Source organism: Typopeltis vanoorti, chromosome 12 (assembly GCF_054136105.1).
Source record: "Typopeltis vanoorti isolate ZY-2024b chromosome 12, IOZ_Tvanoo_1.0, whole genome shotgun sequence".
In the NCBI taxonomy this organism is placed as follows: domain Eukaryota; kingdom Metazoa; phylum Arthropoda; class Arachnida; order Uropygi; family Thelyphonidae; genus Typopeltis; species Typopeltis vanoorti.
In genome coordinates, this window is record NC_143560.1 from 89,547,336 (window position 1) to 89,570,870 (window position 23,535).

At 35.9% G+C, this 23,535-nt stretch overlaps 1 protein-coding gene across 1 annotated transcript in view; it reads right to left on the bottom strand.

Annotated features, from left to right (window-relative positions):
* Positions 1 to 674: 674 nt before the first annotated feature.
* Positions 675 to 23,535, bottom strand: part of LOC150100984 (kelch-like protein 10) — a 35,800-nt gene continuing 12,939 nt past the window's right edge. Inside the window, exons 6-8 of the mRNA XM_090401750.1 lie at positions 15,566 to 15,685; positions 12,754 to 12,897; positions 675 to 1,193 (exon numbers count right to left, since the gene is read on the bottom strand). Of these exons, the coding sequence (XP_090257876.1) occupies positions 1,177 to 1,193; positions 12,754 to 12,897; positions 15,566 to 15,685 (281 nt within the window). The 3' untranslated portion in view covers positions 675 to 1,176. The remainder of the gene's footprint in view (positions 1,194 to 12,753; positions 12,898 to 15,565; positions 15,686 to 23,535) is intronic.

Here is a 23,535-nt window from a genome sequence, read left to right on the forward strand (position 1 = left end):
GTGAGAGATGAATCACATTAACATATCCGATCGGAGTGGCCGATACCACGGCAATGCCTAATCCCTGAGTGCATCAACCCAACTATAAAGTTTGGTGTCCGAGTTATAATGGTTTGGAGCAGTTTCTCCTGGGATGGAATCTGACCTTTTGTGGTAATGTCTGGAGGGATGAACGCTGATGGACATGCAACACTTCTGGTAATTGAATGCCTCCATCGTGGAAGAGACACGTATCATATTTCTGGCAGTATGCGAAACAGTTTGAGAAAAATAATGTGGTAAACTTGAAATGATTGGTCTCCACAGAGCCCAGTTTCAATCAATATTAAACGCTGGATGCAAGCCAGACCAATGGTAGGTAAACAGTAAACTAGTGGTAAGGCTGAAGGAAAACTTGTCCAAATTATCTTATTCGTTGTCATGAAATGGCGGACATTAATGCCTAGAACGCATGCTTTTGATTATAGAAGGGTCCTATAATCCATAATCAAATATAATACAAATAATAATAATACAAGCAAATGTTTCCGACAAGCAGTTACTTCCTTCATCTCGCTTTAATGCAAGTCACTGAGTAATTGTTGTCATGGGTGACTGTACTTAGATTACAAATACTGTAGTAGTATAATAACTTACAAAATTTCATTAACAATTACAAAATGACTTATCGAATATCAGTAGATAACTATATTTTATTTCATAAAATATACAGCTGTCGTAATTTACTCACTTGTATCGACCATCTACATCATTTATAGTTCATGAAAGAACTTCGATAAATTATTCCAAAACTATGGAAAACAACTGCCAAATAAATAAACATTTGTGGAGAAGCTTGCAGGCATTCTAAGAATAAAAAATCAAGTTTCTAAAGGGGAACATATACTAAGAGATAAAAGACAATCGCTTGAGTTAACGTTTCTAAGTTCAAGACATGGTTATAAACGTTCCATCAAAAAACGGGACATGATGATACAGAACTCCATGTCAGCAAAGTAGAAAGAGCATCTAGAAAATCGTCTCAAAAAAAAACTTCAAATGCGTAAGAAAATATAAAACTCTATACAGGAGATGAGTTCCAGATATCAAAGTGCATATAAGTAGTATCAAGTTGAGCACAATCACTTTATTACTATTATCACTTTAGATGCCGGATGATCTTAATAAGTTCTTGTTCTAATAATTACTCTGACCTGAAAATATAAATAAATCATTAAATAATATCAAAACGTAACATTTCTAGACTAGGAATTTTAAATTTTAATGTACGTCTTACGTATGCTTAGTCTATTTTCTCTTCGATATGGGTATTATTGCTGAGATTTTAACATAATTGAAACATAGTTGATTAAATGAGCGAATAATTTGGTGATCAAGTGGCAATGATAGTTTTGAGTTTTCGTATGTCGCATTGAAATGACGACATGCAAATAAAACTTCAACCTTTAATCTACTTAATACATTTAAAGAAGAATGATTTTTTTTTTCACTGAGATCGACAGAAGTTACTGTTTCAAATTTATCTGATTAATTTTCAAAAAGGTAAATTGTATAACGAAATAGAAAAAAAAATCTAGAATTCCATTGCATCTAAGTAGCTCACGATGGATACTTACCTTAATTTGTTCATTAGAGAGACCGACCATTCCAGCAAATAGTCATTTAGTTTGGAAGGCTTGACGGTTTCCCAGTGAAGTTCATATCAGAAGGAAAATATTAATTTGGATGGACCTATTCAACAATGTTAAATCAGAATTGCAAAGAGTCATGTAGGTTGTTATCCAGAGAATCGACTGCGAAACCACTACAGCTGATTAAAAATTCGCTACGGCCTTCGATTACTAGGTCGTAGATATTTTGCTGGTCATCTTTTCAGTTAACCTCTGGAACAGGAAAGTAGAGTTTTTATCTCCTGCAAGCTAGTTTTTAATCCCATAACTCAAAAAAAAAAAAAAATCAGCCGTATTGTGGCGCCGATGCGCAAAACAATGGCGGGAGATTTTAACGTGTGATTACGTTTGTTTCAGCATGTACGAAATGTGTGACCTTAGCAGAGCGAAAGATTTTTGGAGGGAGGATGTAACTGGGGAACGTGTTTGTTTTAGATTTTAAAATGTTTCATGAACGAATCAAAAGTGTGAAGAGAGTGAAAAGGCGATAGTGGTAGGTTGAAAGATGAAATACGTGATAATACGATTGGCGTAGTTAGTGTTGTGAGCGGCATGAAGGACTGTACGAATGACGCAGTGGGAAATAAAGAGAATGACCAGATAGCGCACTTGCGACGAGTTCTTCACAGAACAAAATGTGAGATTGAGTGGCTTGAGAAACGCTTGAAATATACGACAAAGAAGCAAAAGAAGGGTAGAGAAAGTAGAGCATGAAAGAGCGAAAGATTGAGAATAATGATCTGATTTTGTGTGGAGATTCATTGATACAAGAAGTACTTCAGGAATATGGCGGTGTTCTTTTTCTGTAGCTAAGAAAGAGGATGTCAGTGATGCTGTAAGGATGCAGAGAATTAAGTTGAAATAGATGTTTATTTTGGCTGGGACAAATGATTTAGCAGGTGATTATGACAAGCTGAGGAGACAGCCTTCAGTAGAGAAATGGCATAAGAATTTTAAGGGGAGAGAGAGAGATGCTGTTGGTGCATGAGAGGTGGTCAAAGGGAGTTTGAAGAAAGTGGTATCTGAATGTATACCTAAAGTCATAAGGATAAACCAGGTAAGAATTAGATTCATGAATAGTTTCATTAAGTAGGAGTTGCACACAAAGAAAAGGTTGTGGAATAATACAGAAAAAGGTGATCAGTATGACCATGAGCAGTAGTAAGCTCAAGTTAATTATGAGAGAATGCTAGCTGACGAGGCGAAAAAAAATCCTGAGGAGTTCTTTCACTATGTGGCAAGTAAAATGAGGAATGAATATGGAAGAATGACTTTAAAAAGTGCTAATGGTGGGGAGGTAACAAAACAAACAGTTGAATTACTGAATGAGCGTTTTGCACAGGTGTACCATCTAGGCGGTGATTTGCAATGCCAGATGTAACATTGACTGACAGTAGAATAGATGTTGAAGAAATAGAGATGCTTAAAATATTGCAGAACCTCAATACGAACACAGCAATGAAATTAGATGGTATATCGGCCCATGTATTACGAGAATGTGCAAGTAAATTATCAGGCTCCTCTGAAAAAGCTGTTTAATTTAAGCCTCAGTAGTGGGAAGGTGCCATTGGGGTGGAAAGAGGGCAAAATAATCTCAATGCATAAAGAAGGCTCCAAGACAGAAGTAGCAAATTACAGGACAGTTAGCATCTCAGGATTGGTGACTAAGGTATTAGAGAAATTGGTGAAAGACAGAATTCAGGAAGGAGTGGATAGGAATATGATACTCTTTAAGGGACAACATGATTTTGTGAAGCATTGGTCTTGCCTTAGTAATTTGCTTACTTTTTATAATGAAGTGATAATGGCGATGGATAAAGGAAATGGCTACTCAGTGATACTGCTTAGACTTCGCAAAAGCAATTCACAAGATTCCACATAGAACTCTATTGCATAAATTGTGCAAATGGATATGGACATGAATCTGATGATTTTGATTAGAAGATGGCTGATAGATATCAGAGCGTGGTTTATGGAGAAGTTGAGTCCAGAACCAGTGGTGCATCACAGAGCTCAGTAATAGGTCCTCTGTTGTTTAATTTGTATATCAATGATATAGGAAATGATCTGATATGAAATAATCAGTTTTTTGCTGACGATGCTAAACTGGGAAGAGCAATGGCAAATGAAGGGGGATGCAGAGATCCTGCAAAAAGACAGACTAGCAGTATGGTCAAAGGTAAATGGTTGCCAGTTTAATGTGGCCAAGTGTAAGATATCTTCACTTTGGAAAAGATCCAAAGCTATAAACTATACTGATGGAACTGAACTGCAGAAAACTCAACTGGGTATGATTTGGACAGGGAGTTGAAGATTAGAAGGTATATATTGCGAAAGTTAGCAAAACAGCACATCAGATTAAATGGTTGTTGAACACACTAACAAACAGGTATAGAGGGATTATTATTATTATTATCATTATTATATGGCCTTATATTAATGAGGCCACCTCTAGACTACTACGCACAGGTGTGGACTCCCGAATTCCGTGGTGATGAAGTAGTGGAGAGGATCCAGAGGCGAGTGACAAAAGACTGGCACGTCTGTGTAATACGAGAATAGATTGACAGTTTGTAAGCTTCAAAAATTAGCTGATAGAACGAAAAAGAGGGGAGAAGAAGCAGCATAGAAGCATTTAAGTTATTAAAGGGGTTTTATAGAATTGAGACTAAAGGCTTCTGTACATTGACAAGAAGGGACAGAAAAAGGGGTCATCAGTGGAAGTTGTATAGGATGTCCCAAAATTCATGCAAGATTTAAATTTAGCGCCATTTGTGCGGTAAAGGGTTGCCAATGATAAAGAAAAAAGACAGCGTGACAGCTGACAGTTCAGGGTTATTAAAAATGGAGCGCTACACGAAAGAACAACGCATTTTCATTGGCGAGCAATATTTTAAAAATAATGAAGGTTTGGCAGCTACAGTTCGCAATTTTCGTACAAAATATGGTCGGAATAGTGATTTAACTTCATCAACTTTGAAAAGATTAATTAAAAAATTCAAGGAAACTGGATCAATTAGTGATCTTATACACTCTGGCCGTCCTTCAACAAGTCGTTCAACAGAAACATCGAAGCAGTTCCTGAGAATGTTGCTGAGAGTCCAGGAACATCAATTCGGCACCGTGGTCTTGAATTGGGCAATTCGAGAAGCTCTCTATAGCATATTCTCACGAAAGATTTGCATCTTTATGCTTACAAAGTTTAACTGACTCAAGAACTGAAGCCTACTGACCACACACAGCGAAGAGAGTTCGTTGAATAGATTATAGAACAACAACAAATGGATGCTTATTTTTCGAACAAAATCATATTCAGCGATGAGGCTCATTTTCATCTTGATGGCTTCGTTAATCGACAAAATTGTCGCATTTGGGGTTCAGAAAATCCACGAGTGATTGTTGAGAAACAAATGCATCCACAACGTGTCACTGTTTGGTGCGGATTTTGGGCTGGAGGCATCATCGGTCCATTCTTCTTCGAAAATGAGGCTGGTAAGGCAATAACAGTTAATGGTGCTCGCTATCGCGACATGATAATCCAGTTTTTTGTGCCTAAATTGCAAGATATGGTTTCAACAAGACGGTGCCACATGCCATACAGCCCGAGAAACAATTCAATTACTGCACGAGTCATTTCCTGGTGGGTGTACTTTCCCGTTTTGGTGATCAGAATTGGCCAACCAGATCATGTGACTTAACGCCGTTGAACGTTTTTCTTTGGGATTTTTTGAAGTCTAAGGTTATGGCAACAGGCCCACGCCTTGAGCAGGAGGAAATTGAGCGCTGTATCAACAAAATTCAGCCACATTTATGCAAAACGGTCATGGAAAATTTCGACAAAAGAGTGCGTATGTGCCAGGAAAGCCGTGGAGGCCATTTACCCGATATGCTATTCCATGCATAACCCTATACTGTATACTTTATGAATCAATAAGAAATTACAATTTTTAATTAAAAACCTGTGTTTTCTATCAAAATTACTTCTTGCGTGAATTTTGGGACACCTTGTATAAGAGTGTAGTTAGCAAGGGTGTTAGGAGTAGGTGTTTTGTCTAGAGGTTGATGAATGGGTTGTCTCAGCAGCTAACGTTAGCACTAAATCGGTGTCGGGTAATAAAAGGCGTTAGCGTAATTATAATAATAATTATGGGTACTCTTAATACCTGGTGTAATCTACTCTTTGTGGAAAATTATACCCATCTACTCTATTCCAAAAAATGAGAGACAGGTCTATGCCATTTAGGTAATTACAAATAACTGCTCTCATTTCCAAAATAATGGAGAAATCAAACAGTCAATCTTCTGCTTCACTTAAAAAAGTAGCATTCCACAAAATATCACACTAAAGCTTATTTTGGTTATCCTGAAGAAATGCTAAAATGATTTAATGAAACTAATTCTCTTAATAGTATTAAAAATACTAAGGCGATATTTTTTGGTAAGGTTTGAGTAAAGTATACAATCAGACTACGATTTTGCAATTAGATGTACAATCACACTGCATTTGGCCATGGACATCATTTTATTATCTCACATTTTCAACAATGACAGAGAACTTCAACTTTACATAAACTCGAAGTTTATGTGAAGTTTATGTTTGGGATTCCCTGGCTTTGCAGTTGATCAGTGCTCTGCACTCCCATTTGCTTAGATTTCTTTTGCAGTGTAGCAGTCGTAATTCTACTGAACGAGTCCAGTATCTGCCTTTCAATTATGTGTTCCGCAGGAAGTATGCTTTGCGGGATGAAAAACGATCCACGTCTGCATGAGCCATCTTTTCAGAAACCGTACAAATGTGCGGCTAAATGTACCAAAAATATTTACAAATACTGTACTTCGTAAATGCCTATTTCCATACTATAGTCTAATTGGAAAAAATAACTATATAAATATAGTTAAACAGTTCTTAAGACCGAAAGTACAAATGAAATTGCTCACTTGGTGAATGATATTCTAACACAGCGATGACGTTCATGAACAGGAAATTCGTTCACTTAAAATTTCCTGTAATGGGTATTTTTTTATTCTTGTGGCTGTGTTCTCATCGCTACAAAATAAAATCCACGGTAGTATCCCGAGCACGTTCATGTTTATGGATTAAGTTGAAAATTTTTTCGCTTGGTTATACTATAAATTAAAGACACCGAGAAATTATTATTATTGCTATATGACACCTCCAGTGAGTCCAAAGACTCATCGAGGGAAGGCAACTGCTCTACAACTCTGTCCACTCTACAGCTCATTCAATTATTATTATTATTATAATCATCAGACTTTCAAGGCCTTCCGATGAAGTGACTTATCTCGGGAGATCCCACTATTGCATACACTCAGTTCATCATATTGTGACTTAAATATATCAGCTGTCTTCGCATTCACAATACTCTCAGGCAATGCATTTCAAATCACCCGCCACTCCCCGTGCAAAATATCTGCTTTTCACCCCCCTTATTCACACTCTCCTTATACAGCTTTCCCGAATGACCTCTTGTTTTTTACCATTCTATATAAAACATCATCCACATTAATCTGGAAACAACCCCTTAATTTCTTATCTCAATCATATCCTCTCCTCCTATCCAGTAATCTCTGCAATTTGTATTTTCTCAATCTGTCTTCATATGAACACTGCAGAGACCAGAAGCCACCTTTGTCAATCATCTCTGGTCCTTTTTTCCAATATCTTTTCATCCTTTTGAAAACTAGGTAACAAAATCTGTGCACAATAGTCCATATGTGGGATACACCACTAATCAAAGCCTTATACAGTGAAACCGTAACATTCCTACTTCTATACGCCAGTGTCCTCCGCATTATTGTTAAAATCCGTTGTGCTGTCTTTACGATTCTAGCAATGTGTCCCCAAAATTTTAGGTCCTTATCTCGATCAACCCCAGTTACCTCATCTCCACTTCCTCCAAGAGATTGTCACCCATTCTATGCTCTGCATCCCATCTTTGCTTCCCAAATTTTAAAACTTTACAATATTGAGCTGGCAATCCCAATTACTCAATCACTTAACCCATTTAGCCAGCGCATTCAAGTCCTCTTGCAAAAGCCATTACATCGGCTTCGTTCCTCATCTTTGCATCATCCGCAAACAACTGAATATCACCAATCAGAACCCTCTCGATATCATTAATATACAAGTTAAACAGTAACGACCTCAAAACAGATCTTTGGGATACACCACTAGTCACTTGCCTCTTCTGGGATATCGCTCCTCCATACACATTATTGATACCTATCAGACATTCAATCTCTTATCCAACGTACTAACCTACTAACCAACCGCATGCTTTCCGGTTTAATCACCAGTTTATCATGTGGTAATCTATCATAGTCCTTTGTAAAATCTAAATATACCACTGTGTATACATCACCTTTATCCAATGCGTTGGTCACCTTGTTATAATAAGTAAGCAGATTACTAAAGCACGATCTTCCTTTAGTAAACCCATGCTGACCATCAAAGAGAATGCTGCTGTTATCAACCCAGTTCTGAATCTTTGTCCTGATTAACTTCTCCAATACTTTAACCACGATTCCAGACACAAATTGATCTATAATTCGAAGCTAGCTTTGGTCTTATCACCTCCCTTTAAGAAGAGGAACTAATTTTCCCTCTTTCTGCTCCTTTGGAACTCGGCCCAGTGCAAGACTCATATTAAAAAAGGTATGTCAAAGGTATTGTTAACTCTCTGGAGCATTCCTTCAAAACACGAGGTGATATTTACTGCCTTATTAGCCTCATTTACTAAATTCTTCATATTCCTCCTCTTTTCTTCCCACTGTATTTATATGCATGATGTCACATCCGCAAAACTTAAATACTTTATGAAATGCTCAAACATCTGGACTATGTCCTCTGCAGTTATCATTCTACCATAATCATTCTTTCTTCTGCTGACTACGCATCGAAAAAAACTCTTTTGGAATTATTTTTAGTCTCATGAGCTAACTGTTGCTCGCACTGCCCTTTTGCCATCCTGACCAAGCGAGTCACCCCTCCCCACACACACACCTGCTCTTTATACATTCCATGCAACTGATTATTATCACTCATCTTATGCGGTTTCCATAATACCTTCTTCCATATTGTCAACCTTATCTCTTCATTCATCCATTTCACTCCTGCTCTATTCAGCCTCTTAACTTTAGGTATATATTCTAATACTGCCTCCACTAGATAGTCCTTGAGTAGTTCTAAGCAGCAATAATATTTTTTCAATCCAGTTTCTCATTCCATATTATTGTTGCAAGTTGTCTCTTAAGTTTCTCGTAATCACAGGTCTTATAGTTTCGCATCTATCCCTTTCATATGGTTAGCCACTCTCCAGGCGATCACGTCATGGTCACTCTCACTACCTAGTGGAAGATTTTACACCCCATTTATAATAACATCATCTGATGCGATGTTCAGATCCAAAACTCTTGATTCCTACGTACTCTCTACTACATACTGCCTAAGGTAATTGTCTCTCCAGAATTCATTCTCTTTACTCTCAGCCGCCATCTCTTCATTCCACTCTATATTACCATAATTGAAATCACCCATAATGATCATTATTTTCTTATTTGCCAGGCTAATTTGCCTATACATTTCTTTCCTTTCAATTCCTTTTCACGAACATCCACATTTCCAGGTCTGTAGCAACACTCAACTAAATATTTCATTCTGTCCACTTCTACCTCGCACCGTACTGCCTCAAAACCAGTCCCACTGTTTTCTCCCCTTGTATCTCCACTTTAAATGGGCATAACTCCTCTGCTACCATTAAACAGCAGTACTCCTCTCCTTTTTCCTTGCCTGTCTACACAAAAAGTATCATAACCCTCCTTCTTTATTGTTAATCTGGATATCATCCTAATTCAATCAAGTATCACACAGTCTGATACTTTTGCGGCGAATAGATCAGATCAATATAACAATTTCACTCCCTTTATTTCGGATACTTCTGGCATTGGTGTACTAACATAATCGACTATTTCTGACTTCATAACAAGTCCTACCTACACCACTTCGAAGACGTGTCTCCTCAATATCCACCTAGGTCCATTTTATATTACCACCGATCTACAACTCTCCCCAAACACAAACGTTCCCTTCCCATCCCAGGACATCCTATCCTATCCTTTCTTGTACACCCACACATTTACCTTAGAACCAACAATTTTTCATGCAGTGATCCTCCTTCCACCCCGAAGTTATTAAAAAATAAAAAAAATAAAAAGACTCGCCGTTTTTTAATAATGAAAGCAAAATAATATATGCGATCAAAGAAGTAATCGATAAAGAAAGAACCTCATTTCGGCGTCGTAAATTATATATACAAACAATGGATATAAAAGACCACCAGGGGTAGTCTTTTATATCCACTAGGCAAATTATGCAGACGCTTGGGCAGCGGTCGCTTTTTTTTTTTTTTTTACTTTTTAAGTAGTGCAAGCTATAAGGAAATTTCGATACCGTGGACTCTATTCTCATAAGCTCTCTGGTCAAATTACGAAACTTTCATACTTTCTACATGCATTTGGCTTTGAAAAAATGTCTGCTAAGTTAATATCCACTATTTCTATATACTGTAGTTTGCTATAAGTTACCCGAAGTTTCTCATACTAATAGCATAATGATAGTTCAAGCTCGTTTACTAAAATTTAGTTTTTAAAGGTCATTTGATAAACTAATTTTAACCAAAAATATATATTTAAATAGGTACAATATCAAGGTTGTTGAACATTAAAGATAGCGAAGTTTCGTAAATACTTTCAAAAACTGTGGGTTTTTAGCTGAATGTTGCGGCGAGATATCAATATTTTACCTTCGTCACTAGACATTTAATGCTATTAAAAATCACAATACCTGAAATCTTCTCAACGGCTTAGAACATTGTAGGGTGACCAACTTTTCATGTTCACACACACACAGCGAAAAGCACTTGACAACTCTTTACCTTACTTCCCCAAATACAAGTTGTTGAGAAGCTCCATAATACATGACGTCTGCTTCAGAATATCTCCGAGACATTCACACGAGCGAAGTAACCAATAAAATTTAGAAGCCTGACGCATTGCATGCCGGGAAAATATCTATTATGCAGTATACAATACAACACGAAATGACAATAAATGAATAAATAAAGTGGTAGATTTTAATTAGAAACAAAATAACAAAATGCATTATTTACATAGACCGATAGATAAGATAAAATAAACATATGATATTAAGATTACACAGTGAAGAAATAAAACAAAAGGTGAACGGGAGGGAGGAATTCTTCAACACCTCATGGCAAGATAATACATTGGTATTATTATTACATGACACCTCCAGGGAGTCCAAAAACTCATCGAGGGAGGGCACTTACTCCACAACTCTCCGTCTCCACCACTCAATCCACCAACTACAACGAACCGCAACTACTTTCATCATCCACACCAACGCCATCTACCACCGATCACCACTAGTATTTTCACAGGCAATCACAAACATCAATGCCCACAGCGGGATTCGAACCCGCTCGGCCAGCTAGTAGAGGTGCCGGGCATTCTACCACTTCCAGCAACTGAGGTATCATCTTTCTATACTCATTCTTTCCTCTAGTGGCTACGTATCGAAAAAACTCTTTTGGGTTTAGTCTCATGAGCTAACTGTTGCTCGTACTGCCCTTTTGCCATCCTCACCAAGCGAGTCACTCCCCCCCCCCTCCTCCTTCCCTTCTTGTCATTTCGTGTTGTATTATATACTGCGTAACAGATGTTGTTTCGTGGCTCACTAGATCGGTCTGCGAAACCGGGCCATATGTCTATTGCTGAAATTAATACTTTATTCACAGCTTTATTACAGGTTCTAATTTAAAAAATTCATTTTTGTAACTTTTTTAATGCCTCGTTCATGAGGGACATTCGATTCCCAGGCAGTTCCAGAACGCGGGACAAAGGATAAGAATTCCGGGATTGTCCCAGGTAAACCGAGACGGTAGGCCACCCTATTCCGAATATATAAACGCCTCGGGTGGCGCAAGTTGGTCGTTCATGGGAACGACCCAACATTTATTTCTGGATTCGAATTTAATCCAGGTATAAATGTCGAATTCTAGATTTGAATTCTGCTTGCTACGATCACTAAAATCATACTTGGTTCTTAAAGGGGGAGGGGGACTTCAAATACATCAGGCAGATTTGTGGAAATCACTTGTGTAAAAGAAGAAAACAGCTCTATTTCAAAAATTACTCTGTACATTTTGAAAAATAATCTTGCTTGTTAGAAATTTGAACCTTTCAATGGACGGAAAGGGTGAACAAGCCTGTTCGGACACCACGGAGATACCAGAGAAGTCCGCCTCACCCTCACTGATCATTTTAAGTCAACTGGTCAATCGCAATGCACAGGTCCTCTTACAACAAATATATTTGCTTTACTTGTAATTACAACTTGCATTTAATTGTAACACTTGACAAGCTTCTAGTTTCCATTTTTAACAGAATAATATCATTTCCAGATTTATATCTCTGTACTTAAAATGAAACTGATCCTCTCGGCTAACTATGGAATGAATTCTTTGACCTCAAGACACGTCGTTCTTATATCTAGACAATGAGGGTTAACTTGGACGATTAATGCTATAATCTTGAGATGTGAAAGTACACGGTGGCTAAGCTGATTTTGTTAGTTGATCCTGACGTCTTGTTCAATATTAACAGTAAAAAAGTTTTTCATGAATCAAACCCTTGCCATGTAATGATGGATGCTTTCGAGGTGAACTTCTAAATTTTTTTGAATAAAGAAGTAACATTATTTTTTAGGAAAATGACTGTCTCCATTATTCACACTGAAATAAACAATCAGTTATTCTACTTCAAGTTTTCGAATATTTATGCGGCCGATACTTATTATTATAGAGGTATCTCCACGGACAAGTAATGATTATATTACTTGTCCGTGGAGATAGATTATTGCCTAGGTTTTATATTTTTGGCTGAGAAAACATGAGGACGATAAAAATCGAAAGAATTGGAAAATAAGGAAATGAAAAAAATAATAATAAATTAAAGAAGTTCGTTTTTATTGCAAAATACTTACCTAGAAACGTATATTCCTTTGCGTTCACCAAGTTGTTCACAACGCATGCGCTCAACGCACTACGATGAAGTTTCATATTAACTACAGGTTGCCAGATATTCTGATGAACATCGTAACATTCTACAAGGGCAATTGTAGTCGTGCCTGTTAGAAAACGTAGCAAAATAACAATAATATGGGATTAATTAGCATATAAAATAAGTAAAACTAATAAGTGTAAAAATTTAAAAGCTACTAAACACTTTTTTGATCTTTAGCGAGTTTTTTGTTGTTCATCTACTTGAGCTCTTTAGACATAGTTACTGTTATTTTTATGTTATTTTTCATAGTGAATTTTATCATTTGTATTATATTTTCTATCCTTTCAGAAAGTTTAAAGCTCGGTACTGAACTCTTTTAATTCCCAATTTCTCATTATTATACTTAAAAATTGACATCAGCATAATAATATGCAGAGAAGAGCTATAAGGTGAAAAGGAGACCAGAAATATTTGTTAATCATCAGCAAATATTGACAGGCAGCGGTCATCATTAACTGATGCTGATGGCACATTATTTTGTTCTGCGGGGGGGGGGGGGGTCCAAACATTCTTATTTTCTTTATTTGGAAATATAGTAAAGATTCAGGCTAACCCAATCGAACGTATGAAAATGTGAATTGTGTTCATATCCAGGAATTTTTTAAGTGTGTGAACAGTTTTTTTTTTTTTTTAGATTATAAAAATATTCGTAGATGGCGTTTCTAATCTGTACGATGTCAAGTTTCAAGCATTGACATCGTATTGATCTACCTCGTCCCGTTTATCCCTTTTGTCGTGTTAAAGTAAATGGTCTGCCACAGCTAACCCTATCTGCATTGTCTGCCAGGTAATTTACATGTGTTCTTTTGACCGGTCTGCCTGTTTTGCGGGATGAAAAAATCCTACCATCTCTGTATGAGACCGGTTTTTGCTCACCTTTAGTTGAAATGCAATGATAAAGGTTCTTCGCGTTCTAGACGGGATTCGAATCCAAGTCTTTCCAACTAAAGACCATCGTCGATACCAAATGAGCTACGGAGGCTATTTATCTCATTTACCACTCTCAAAAAAATGTTACATTTCTCCCATGCGTAATCCTCTAAACCAGGAGTTCCCAAACTTTTTGATCAGAGACCCCCTAAAGTAAAAATTCAGTGATAACAAAGACGACCCCCCCCCGCCCAAGAGCAATAATCTTCAAGTTAATATATTTTATAAACTAATAATCGTTTTTAGAAAACGTACTCAACTATGATATATCCGATGATGCTAAAATAATTACTTTAATATGAAACTATTGCAATCCATTTCCAAACATTGCAGAACGAAAATATCTAGCTATACTAAAAATACCACTGAAGTTTGACGACAGCCAAACAGACCACTCGAACGAAAATCTACTTGAACACTAACTAAAACAATTCATGCTTTCACAGTTGATGTGCACGAGGATAAACCACTTTGCTGAGTGCCGGAGTTAACGACTTGTTTCGTAAATACTAATTCTAGAGTTCTAGAATTATCTTTGATATCTAGAATTATCTATTAAATTTGAGGATATATTTCCTTTAAAGACCCTAAACTAATCTTACCAACCACACACTGGCTTTATTACCCCCCCCCCCCCCTCTAAACTTGCCCAAAGATCCCCGTGGGTAGCTATTGATTACTTTGGGAATCCCTGCTCTAAATTTTTGACTTTGAACGTGGATTGTATTTTGAGGGAAACTATAAGAATGTATTCTAAAAGTCGAGCTGTTTAATTTTTTGCTTCTTTCTAACCAGGTAAAAGTAAACCTTAATAAGGATATCTAATGACTGTGTCAGAGTTTTTTTTTTTTTTTTTTTTTTTTTTTCAATGGGAAAGGGTAGAAATGACATTGTACGAACGGGAACATAGCCTAGGAAAAGATCCTCTGACTATCAGTGAATTCAAACTTTAGGCCTATTCTCAATTCACCGATAGGAATTGAGTATGCACTACATTCTCTCTCTCTCTCTCATATATATATATATATATATATATATATATATATATATAAAGTTTTTTACTTTGGGTATATACTATGTTAAAGATACCAAGCAACTTTATAAGCTAAGTTTTAATCCTTTTTCCCAAGTACACGCATGCACGCACGCGCGCGCACACACACACACACACACACACACACACTGCGACAGAAAAAAAAAAAAAAGAAAAAGAATTGCGATCTTGTAAAAGTTGCATATGATAACCGATAATTTGCATATCACATTAATTTTTTAAGTGCATCCCTCCCACGAAAGCATGTAAAACTATAGTACATTAGTACTGTGGGTGGGCAGATGATTTTTTCTATTTTTATTAATTTTTTTATCTTTTGTATTTTTATTATTTTTTTTACATAACCCAGAACCCTGTTCTAGAAGTAAGCACACGGAGCTTCATAGCCACTTCAATTCTCCAATAAGAGGTTCGCAGATATTCGCAAGACCTTTGCGGGTTGGAATCCGCAACCATCTGACTGCGGGTTCGAATCCGCAGTCAGATGGTTGGAAATCGAACCCAGGACACTCCTTCCCCAGGCATATGGTTGCGAAGCACTAGGCTAACCGCGCGGACGGTGCGTCTCTAAAACTGCAGTATTGACTCTACTAGAATCTGTACCTCATCTCTGGGTATATACTTATATACCCAGAGATGAGGTATCACTTCTATTTCAAAATGCATAAAAATGTTAAAACTTGCATTTAAATATATATTCAATATATATTAAAATTAAAGTAAAGAGTCTCATTTTAATGTTCTTTACCATTAAACCCTCCAATAGCGAAAAGCAAACCTTCCAGAACCACGGCAGCAAAATTACTTCGTGGACTCATCATATTAATTACTTCTGTCCACTGGTCGAGATGACGATCATATCGTTCCACTAAAATTAAATTAAAACAATTAAATTATATATAGCCAAGATTCAGACTGACTTTAATTCGAGGTGAGCAAACACTGATATTCAAAAAACATTGGAAGACAATTTCACGAACTGAGTGTTGTCGGCAACATCCCTAAAATATTTAGAGGATAGTTCATTAAAAACATTAAAAAAATCAAATTTTTAATTTTGTGGATAGTCCCATTCCATTTTGATGGGATGGGACTATCCCATTTCGAGAAGTCTTAACATCTCGCAGATGGTTCTCATTGTTAGAAATTTCTTTATCATAATCTTGAGGCAATGCCTCAGGATTATGAAGAACTTGAAGCAGAAAAACACGATTCTGACACATTGCAAAGACGCTGTGAAATAACTAAGCTTACAGGAAAAACAACAACTTTCGAGTTTATCAATAGACCTCTCAACTTTCGCCTAGATAATATAACTGGTATAATTATATATAATAATAAATTATATAACAATAAATAAATTTAATGGATGAAAGGCATCATTTTTGGAGCTGAATGCCACGCATGAAAAATTTTTGAACATCATACTTCATCCATTAAACTGTTTAAAACTGCGCAATGTATAAGTGCATTGGATTTTCCTCCGTATATGGGTTTTCGAAGCCCATTCAAGCTACCCATATTTACGCCTTTATTGGACTGTTGAAGACTAGAAAAACAAAGTTGGCTTTTCGGATGTATCTCGTTTTCCAGCTATGTCATATTGGATGGTGACTGAGTTAGGAGAAAAATCTGAGAGAAGAATCACCCCTAATTAATGGTCCACTAGAACTGAGAGGAGGCGATAGCATTTTGGTATGAAGGTTGTTTTCCTGGGAATCTGTGGGAGCAGTGGACCGTACTATGAATGCTACAAAGTACCTGTACAGCGACTTCCAGGAGTTCGAATCCCATAACATGTAGATCAAAAGATCTACGAGAAGAAAACCTGATGACGTGGTACAGCATGCGTTTCGCAACGTTCATACCATACCACACTGATGATAGCAATATCCAAGAACGGGGATGCAACAGAGCGTTAAAATTATCGAACATTAAGGTTCCTCAATTATGCTTCAAATATTATATTAAATATATTGAAACATAGTAAAAGATTTTAAAAAATGTGTTTTATTTATTTATTAAAATAAAATTTTATTTTTATTTTAAAATATTCAAAATTTATTTGAAACTTAAATTTTTGACAGTATGAAGTATTCATTAAGTGACAGTATGAAGGAATTTTGTGGCAGAGAAGACGTGATCTAAAATCTCAAAAATACAAAGGGGGGGATGAACAGCATTAGGTAATTTATCAGTAGATCCTTATTATTATAAACAGGTATATTGGCAATATTTTACATAAAACAATAACACGTAGTACATAATAACAAAGTCAAATTATGGTTGCCATAATGACTATGTAAGACCATGACCGCTTTTCAGAATCTTGGCCAGGGGTGACAAAGACGTAGACCGCAAGGCACCTGAATGTAGCAAATTATTCGTTTCTTAACGAATGTAGCAAATTAAACAAATAAATAGATTGAAAATGAATAGATAAGTGATAATCAAAATTATTAATTAATAAAAAAATTGTCAAATTAATTTATTTCTAATCTGATGTAAAGTTTATAATTTAGCGGTTAACAACGAAGCCATCGCTTTACAGCAGTCACATGATTCGCTTCGTCCAGAAACGTACGCTTGACGGTTCTGAACGCGCCCAATGGTAACACGTTTGATGACGTGTATACTGGCAGTTGACAGTCCATCGTGTATTTTTTTTCTTGATCAAGACCCTTGCAGCCAAAGTATCCCGATTATCCAGTATTTTAGTACCGAGTAATTCCATGAAATCGTTTTCCGTTTATCGATCTTTAGTGTGTATTATTTTAAATTAAGCAAGTGAATGCAATTAGTATTGTTTAAAAAAAAAAAAAAAAAAAACAATTAAGGATAACAATGAGTGAGCCAAGAACAAGTGTGAAAATAAATAAAAACTTATCACTATCATAAAGAATGGGAAGAAGATTTTTTTCTTTATTATGATGAAAGACAAATGCGTATGTATAATTTGCAACGCGAATGTGACTTTACCGACACTATCGAACTGTTCATAAAAACTACGAAGATTATCCACAGGGCACTGCCTTAAGAAAAGCAAAGGTACATCAAATGAAGACACTACTAACAGCACAACAAATATTTTCGTCAAGTACAATACAGGCGCAAAGGCTGCTACAATTGCGTCATTCAAAGTTGCTGAAACTTTAATTAAACGTAATAAGCCGTTTCAAGATGGAGAATTATGGAAGGAAGCCTTCATCAAAGCTGGTGAAATATTATTTCAAAATTTTAAGAATAAATCTGAAATAATAACTGCTATTAACAATGTCATTATCATGAAACACAATCATGCGTAGAGCAGAAAAAAACAGCCGGAACTTTGAAGAGATTCTGCATGAAAACAAACAAGTGCAATTTTTTGTCACTATAGTGTGACGAATCTAAATCTACTGATTACGCTGGTACTGCACAATTATGTATTTTTATTCGAATGGTTTTTGAGGATATGTCACTCACAGAAGAATTATTAACATTATTCCAATTCAAGGACGAACAAGAGGTCACGCCATCCCTGGTACAAAAACACACTAGAATCAGACTATATATAATGTTCTTGTTCAAAACCAACTCTACTATACGGAAGCGAAACATGGACCATGAAAAGGAAAGATGAAAAACGAATTCAAACAGCAGAAATGAAGTTCCTCAGAAAAACAGCTGGATATACCAAGTGGGACCACAAAACAAATAAAGAAATCTTACAATCCCTGAAAATAAAACAGAAAAACTAAATAACCTAAACTTAGAATTACAAGGAAAAAATAAAACAATCATTGATATGATAAGCTCCTTAAAATCATATTTAATAAACACGCTGAAAGCATAAGACTTTTAATGAACGAATTTGAGGTAAGATTTGAAGGAATCAGTAAGCTCGATGATATCGCTACTTTTTTATCATATCCCTTCAATGAAAATATTAATGTGGAGAATACAGCTTCAAAATTGAATGAATTTCTCGACACAAATAGAGTACATTTGGAAGAAGAAATTATAAATATGAAATGCGATATCCACTCAAATCAATTGCTTCAAATAATAGTTTTTGGAAGTTGGTAAACAAAAGTAAATATCCAAATATTTGGAGAATCGCCGCTTATTTTAACGCATTTTTTGGATCAACTTATTTGTGCGAATCGGCATTCTCATGTATGAATACTATTAAGACAAAGCATAGATCGCAGCTAAGTGATCAACATCTGGAATCGTGTTTAGGAATTTCTTTAAGTTCGTACGATCCAGATTATGATCGTTTAGCTGCATCTATGCAATGTCAGGTATCGTCCAATTAAATTAAAATATTCAATTTTGTTTGTATAATTTTATTTAGTTTTTTATATCTTTCTCATACTACAGCAGGAGTGAGGAACCCCTCGCCCGCGAGTCTATTTCAATTCGCTCCTTTGCTGATGTACATGTAAATAAAATTTTATAATAATTTAAATTTAAATAATTAAATATACAAAATCAAAAATAACTATATAACATAAAATAAAAAGAAATCAGGAGCATTTCTCGCGGGCAAAGTTCAGACTTTCTCTGATTGGTTGCTTCCCAATTACCGCCATGACACTTTCCCGCGTGTCAAAACATTGATTTTGTTTTTCTCATGCAGTACTGCGAGTGCCTTGTAATTAACCAGTTGACAACTTTATTCAATTTATTTTTTTAAATGAGAAGTTGTAGTGAAAGGCGTAAAAGAAGTGGCCAATGTGCTCTGTTTTGTGAAAAGTGGACAGAATTATACTTCTTTATTGAAATTAATGACAAGTGCATTTGTCTTATTTGTAACGAACATGTTGCAGTTTACAAAAAATATAATTTTGAACGACATTATTTGAGTAAGCATCAGAAATATGAAAATTTAAAAGGATCAGAACGTTTAGACAAGATAGCGACTTTGAAAGAAAATATAATCAAAAGCCAATCTCTTTTTAAAAAGCTTATTCAGGAAGGATCATCTGTAACTCAAGCTAGTTATGCGTTGTGTGAACAAACTGCTAAACAACTTAAAATCCATAATGACGGTGTGTTTGTGAAAGATTGCATTCCTTACTGCCGTCGAGATTTTATGTCCAGAAAAACTGAGTTTGTTTAAAACTATTAGCCTATCAAGAAGAGTTGTTTCTGACCATATTAAAGATATCACTGATGACATCCAAACTTCTTTGAAAGTAGATTCAGAAGAATTTGTGTTTTACTCATTAGCCATCGATGAGACTACTGATCTGTCAAATACCGCACAAATGGCTATATTTATATGGGGATTAACTACAGATTTCAATATATACGAGAAGAATTTCTTGCTTTAAAATCAATGAAGGGGACAGCTAAAGGTGAAGATTTATTTGAAATCGTCAGTTCAGCATTAAAGGATTTCGATTTACCGTATGAAAAACTGAGTGGTCTTGCTACAGATGGTGATCCGCCATGGTAGGTCGTGAAAAAGGGCTCGCGGCTCTGATTAAGAATGAATTTAAGAAACGTCAATGGAACCCAAATACTTTGTGTGCCACTGCTTCGTTCATATGGAAAATCTATGTGCAAAGTCACTCAAGATGAACAGCGTCATTAATGTAGTAACAAAGGCCATTAATTTGATAAAAAGTAAAGGGATGAACAACAGGGAATTCAAAGAATTTTTGCAAGATCTTGAAGCCGAATATGGGGACTTATTGTACCATTGTGAAGTTAGGTGGCTAAGTAGAGCTCAAATGCTGAAGCGATTTTATGAACTTAAAGACGAAGTGAAAATTTTCTTGGACATTAAAGGTGTCCCCGTTAAAGAATTGGAGGATGAAAAGTTTCAAAGTGATTTAGCATTTTTAGTAGACATAACTAGTCATTTTGAATAATATAAATTTGAAATTACAAGGCGCCAATCAGCTAACGACCTCTTTGCTCACTCATATCAAGAGCTTTGAATCGATGCTTCAATTATTTCTTACCCAACTGAAAAAAAAAACCGCTTTACACATTTTCCAAAATTAAGAGAACACAATCCAAAATCAACAAGTGAGTATGTTGATCAGTGTCAAAGTGTTTTGAATCAAACAACTGAGTTACAAATATTTGAAACACCTTTTGATATACGCCCTGAGGAAGCTTCCGATTCCTTGCAATTAGAGTTGATTGATTTGCAGTGTGATAACACTTTGAAATCAAAATATAGTAATCTGCCTATATTGGACTTTTACAAATTATTGATTCTGAGAAATTCCCTTCTTTAAAAAATAACGCCTTGAAAATAGCTTCTCAGTTTTCTACTAATTTTCTACTCATCAATGCGAGCAATTTTTTTCAAAATTAAGTGTGGCAAAAACTCGCCTTCGTACAAGACTCACTGACGAAAATCTCACCAATGAACTTCGAGTAGCCGTCTCATCAAGGGCGGCTAATATTTCTAAGCTTTCACAAAAAAAAAAAAGCAGTTTCAACCTTCTCACTAAAAAGTTTAAGATTGTTATAATCATATGTGTACACAATTGTAATTAAAAGATACCATATCAGATGAGAATGTTGCACATTTACTTATTGACATATATATTGCACACTACATACACTATATATAAGAGTTAAAATTTGTCAGTCGCCCGCGGAAGTTTTTAAATTAGCAATTTTCGCCCTTGATACTAAAAAGGTTCCCCACCCCCTGTACTACAGTATAACAGGAAGCGACAGTTCAAGGAGAGCATCGTCACTACAGACTACGTTATAGAGCAGCATTTCTCAACCTTTCTAAGCCTAAGGGACCAGTAAAATACCTTAAACAATTCTATGGACCACTAAGTTAGAGGCGTAGCTGGGGGAGGTAAACCGCCCCGAGCGGCACTTTTTTGGCGTTTAAGAAATCTTGCCATGCTGTCTATAAAACAGCAACTGAGTGATAGACTTCGACAATGTCATCGACGATTTTACGACAGAAAAGCAATAAAATTAACATTTTAGAATGTTGGAATTAAAGTTTTACTTCAAAAATAAACATTGCGCTTTTAATTTATTTCCCTGTACGTCGTTTGAACTTTTTGTAATTTTTTTAAAAACCAATGGGAATTACCGAATGGGTTTTTCCGAAATGTTGAATTATCAACATTTCAGAAAAACTGTGCCATTTATAACATAATAAATCTAAATGCTTGTTTTGAATACATATGGAAACATAATTAATTAAATTGAAAGTAAACGATTAACAGTGCATCAAATAAATAATATAATATAATTATGTTACTACTTACTTTTAATAAGATGGTTGTGCTTCTCTGCCCTTGCAGAGTTGCTGGATATCTAGCTCAATATTGGTCAACTTCAGTCGAAGATAGGCACACACACTAAGACTCTGTATTTTGTTTTTATTTGAAGGAGCAATGAAAATCCTTTCTCACAAAGATAGGTTGTAGAAAATTGCATGACGATTTTCAATGCTTCTTCAGATAATTCAGGAAATTCACTTCTCATTGAAGGCGAGATCCAGAATCAAGCCAAACCAAGATCATGGAATTGCATTTTAAGCCCACTGACACTTGAAAGCTCAATTATCTGTTCTTTTTTCGATAACAAAAGGTCGTTCTCGTGACTGCAAGCCTGAAATGGATCGCGAACCCACAGAAATTTCTTATAAAAGTTATTCGGAAAATATGTTTCGAAATTCCGTTTCAGATTTTTGAGGTGGTCAAAATCCCTTTCCAGAAACTCAGAATCAATAAATTGATCATTTTCCACTAAAAAGGATTCCAATGTTGGAAAAGGTGCAAATTGTCTGTCTTTTACATAATTAATCCATAAAACCAGTTATTTTTTTTCTCGAATGCCTTTATTTTGTCATACGCATCAAGAGCAGTTAAAAAATTTCCCTGAAGGGAGAGATTTAGTTCATTTATTTTCGAAAAAATGTCTAAAAGATAGGATAGTGTTGATAACCATACTTCGTCAACAAGGAGTGACGCAAAATCAGAATTATTCATTTGCAAACAATAAAACTTCGTACCTTAATTGAAATAGCCTTGTTAGTACTTTGACCCTGGAAAGCCAGCGAATTTCAGAATGAAGCAAAAGTTGGATATATTCACTGCCCATTTCATCGCAGAATACTGAAAAGAACCTGTTATTTAACGGTCGAGCTTTAATAAAATTAACTAGCATTACAGCGTTGTATAGCACAGTTTTAAATTCTGGTGGCGTTCCTTTGGAGGCTAACGCTTCCCTATGTATGGTACCCAATTCATATCTGGACCATAGAAACAACCCCACTATGCCTGCCTGTAAGGGAGCGATCTCCATCCGAACAGAAGCCTACACATTTTCCCCACTGGATCCCTTTGTGTGTTATGTAATTATTGAGAGTGTGAAATCTTTCTCCTCCAGTTGGTTCGGGATAGCCAAGTTCTACAAAACAGAATATCGTCATGAATGTTGTTATTATGTGCATATATTAAGTACATATTAACTGCGCATCATTTGTAACATCTTGTCTATTTTTAACGCATAACGAGGGCTCTTCTTTAACTCTTTCAATTAACTGAGATTCTACGGCATATCATATCATGAATTCTGCGACCGACTGTGTCATTTGAAAGAGCATTTCCTCAGAAATGCGTCCTCGGATTTCAAATCAACATCTTTTAGTAACTTGTTGCCAAACATAGTTTGTACCACATCTTTTAAAGCTGGAAGTAGCGAATTTCCCCGATAGAATGAGCTTTCCCTGTTTTC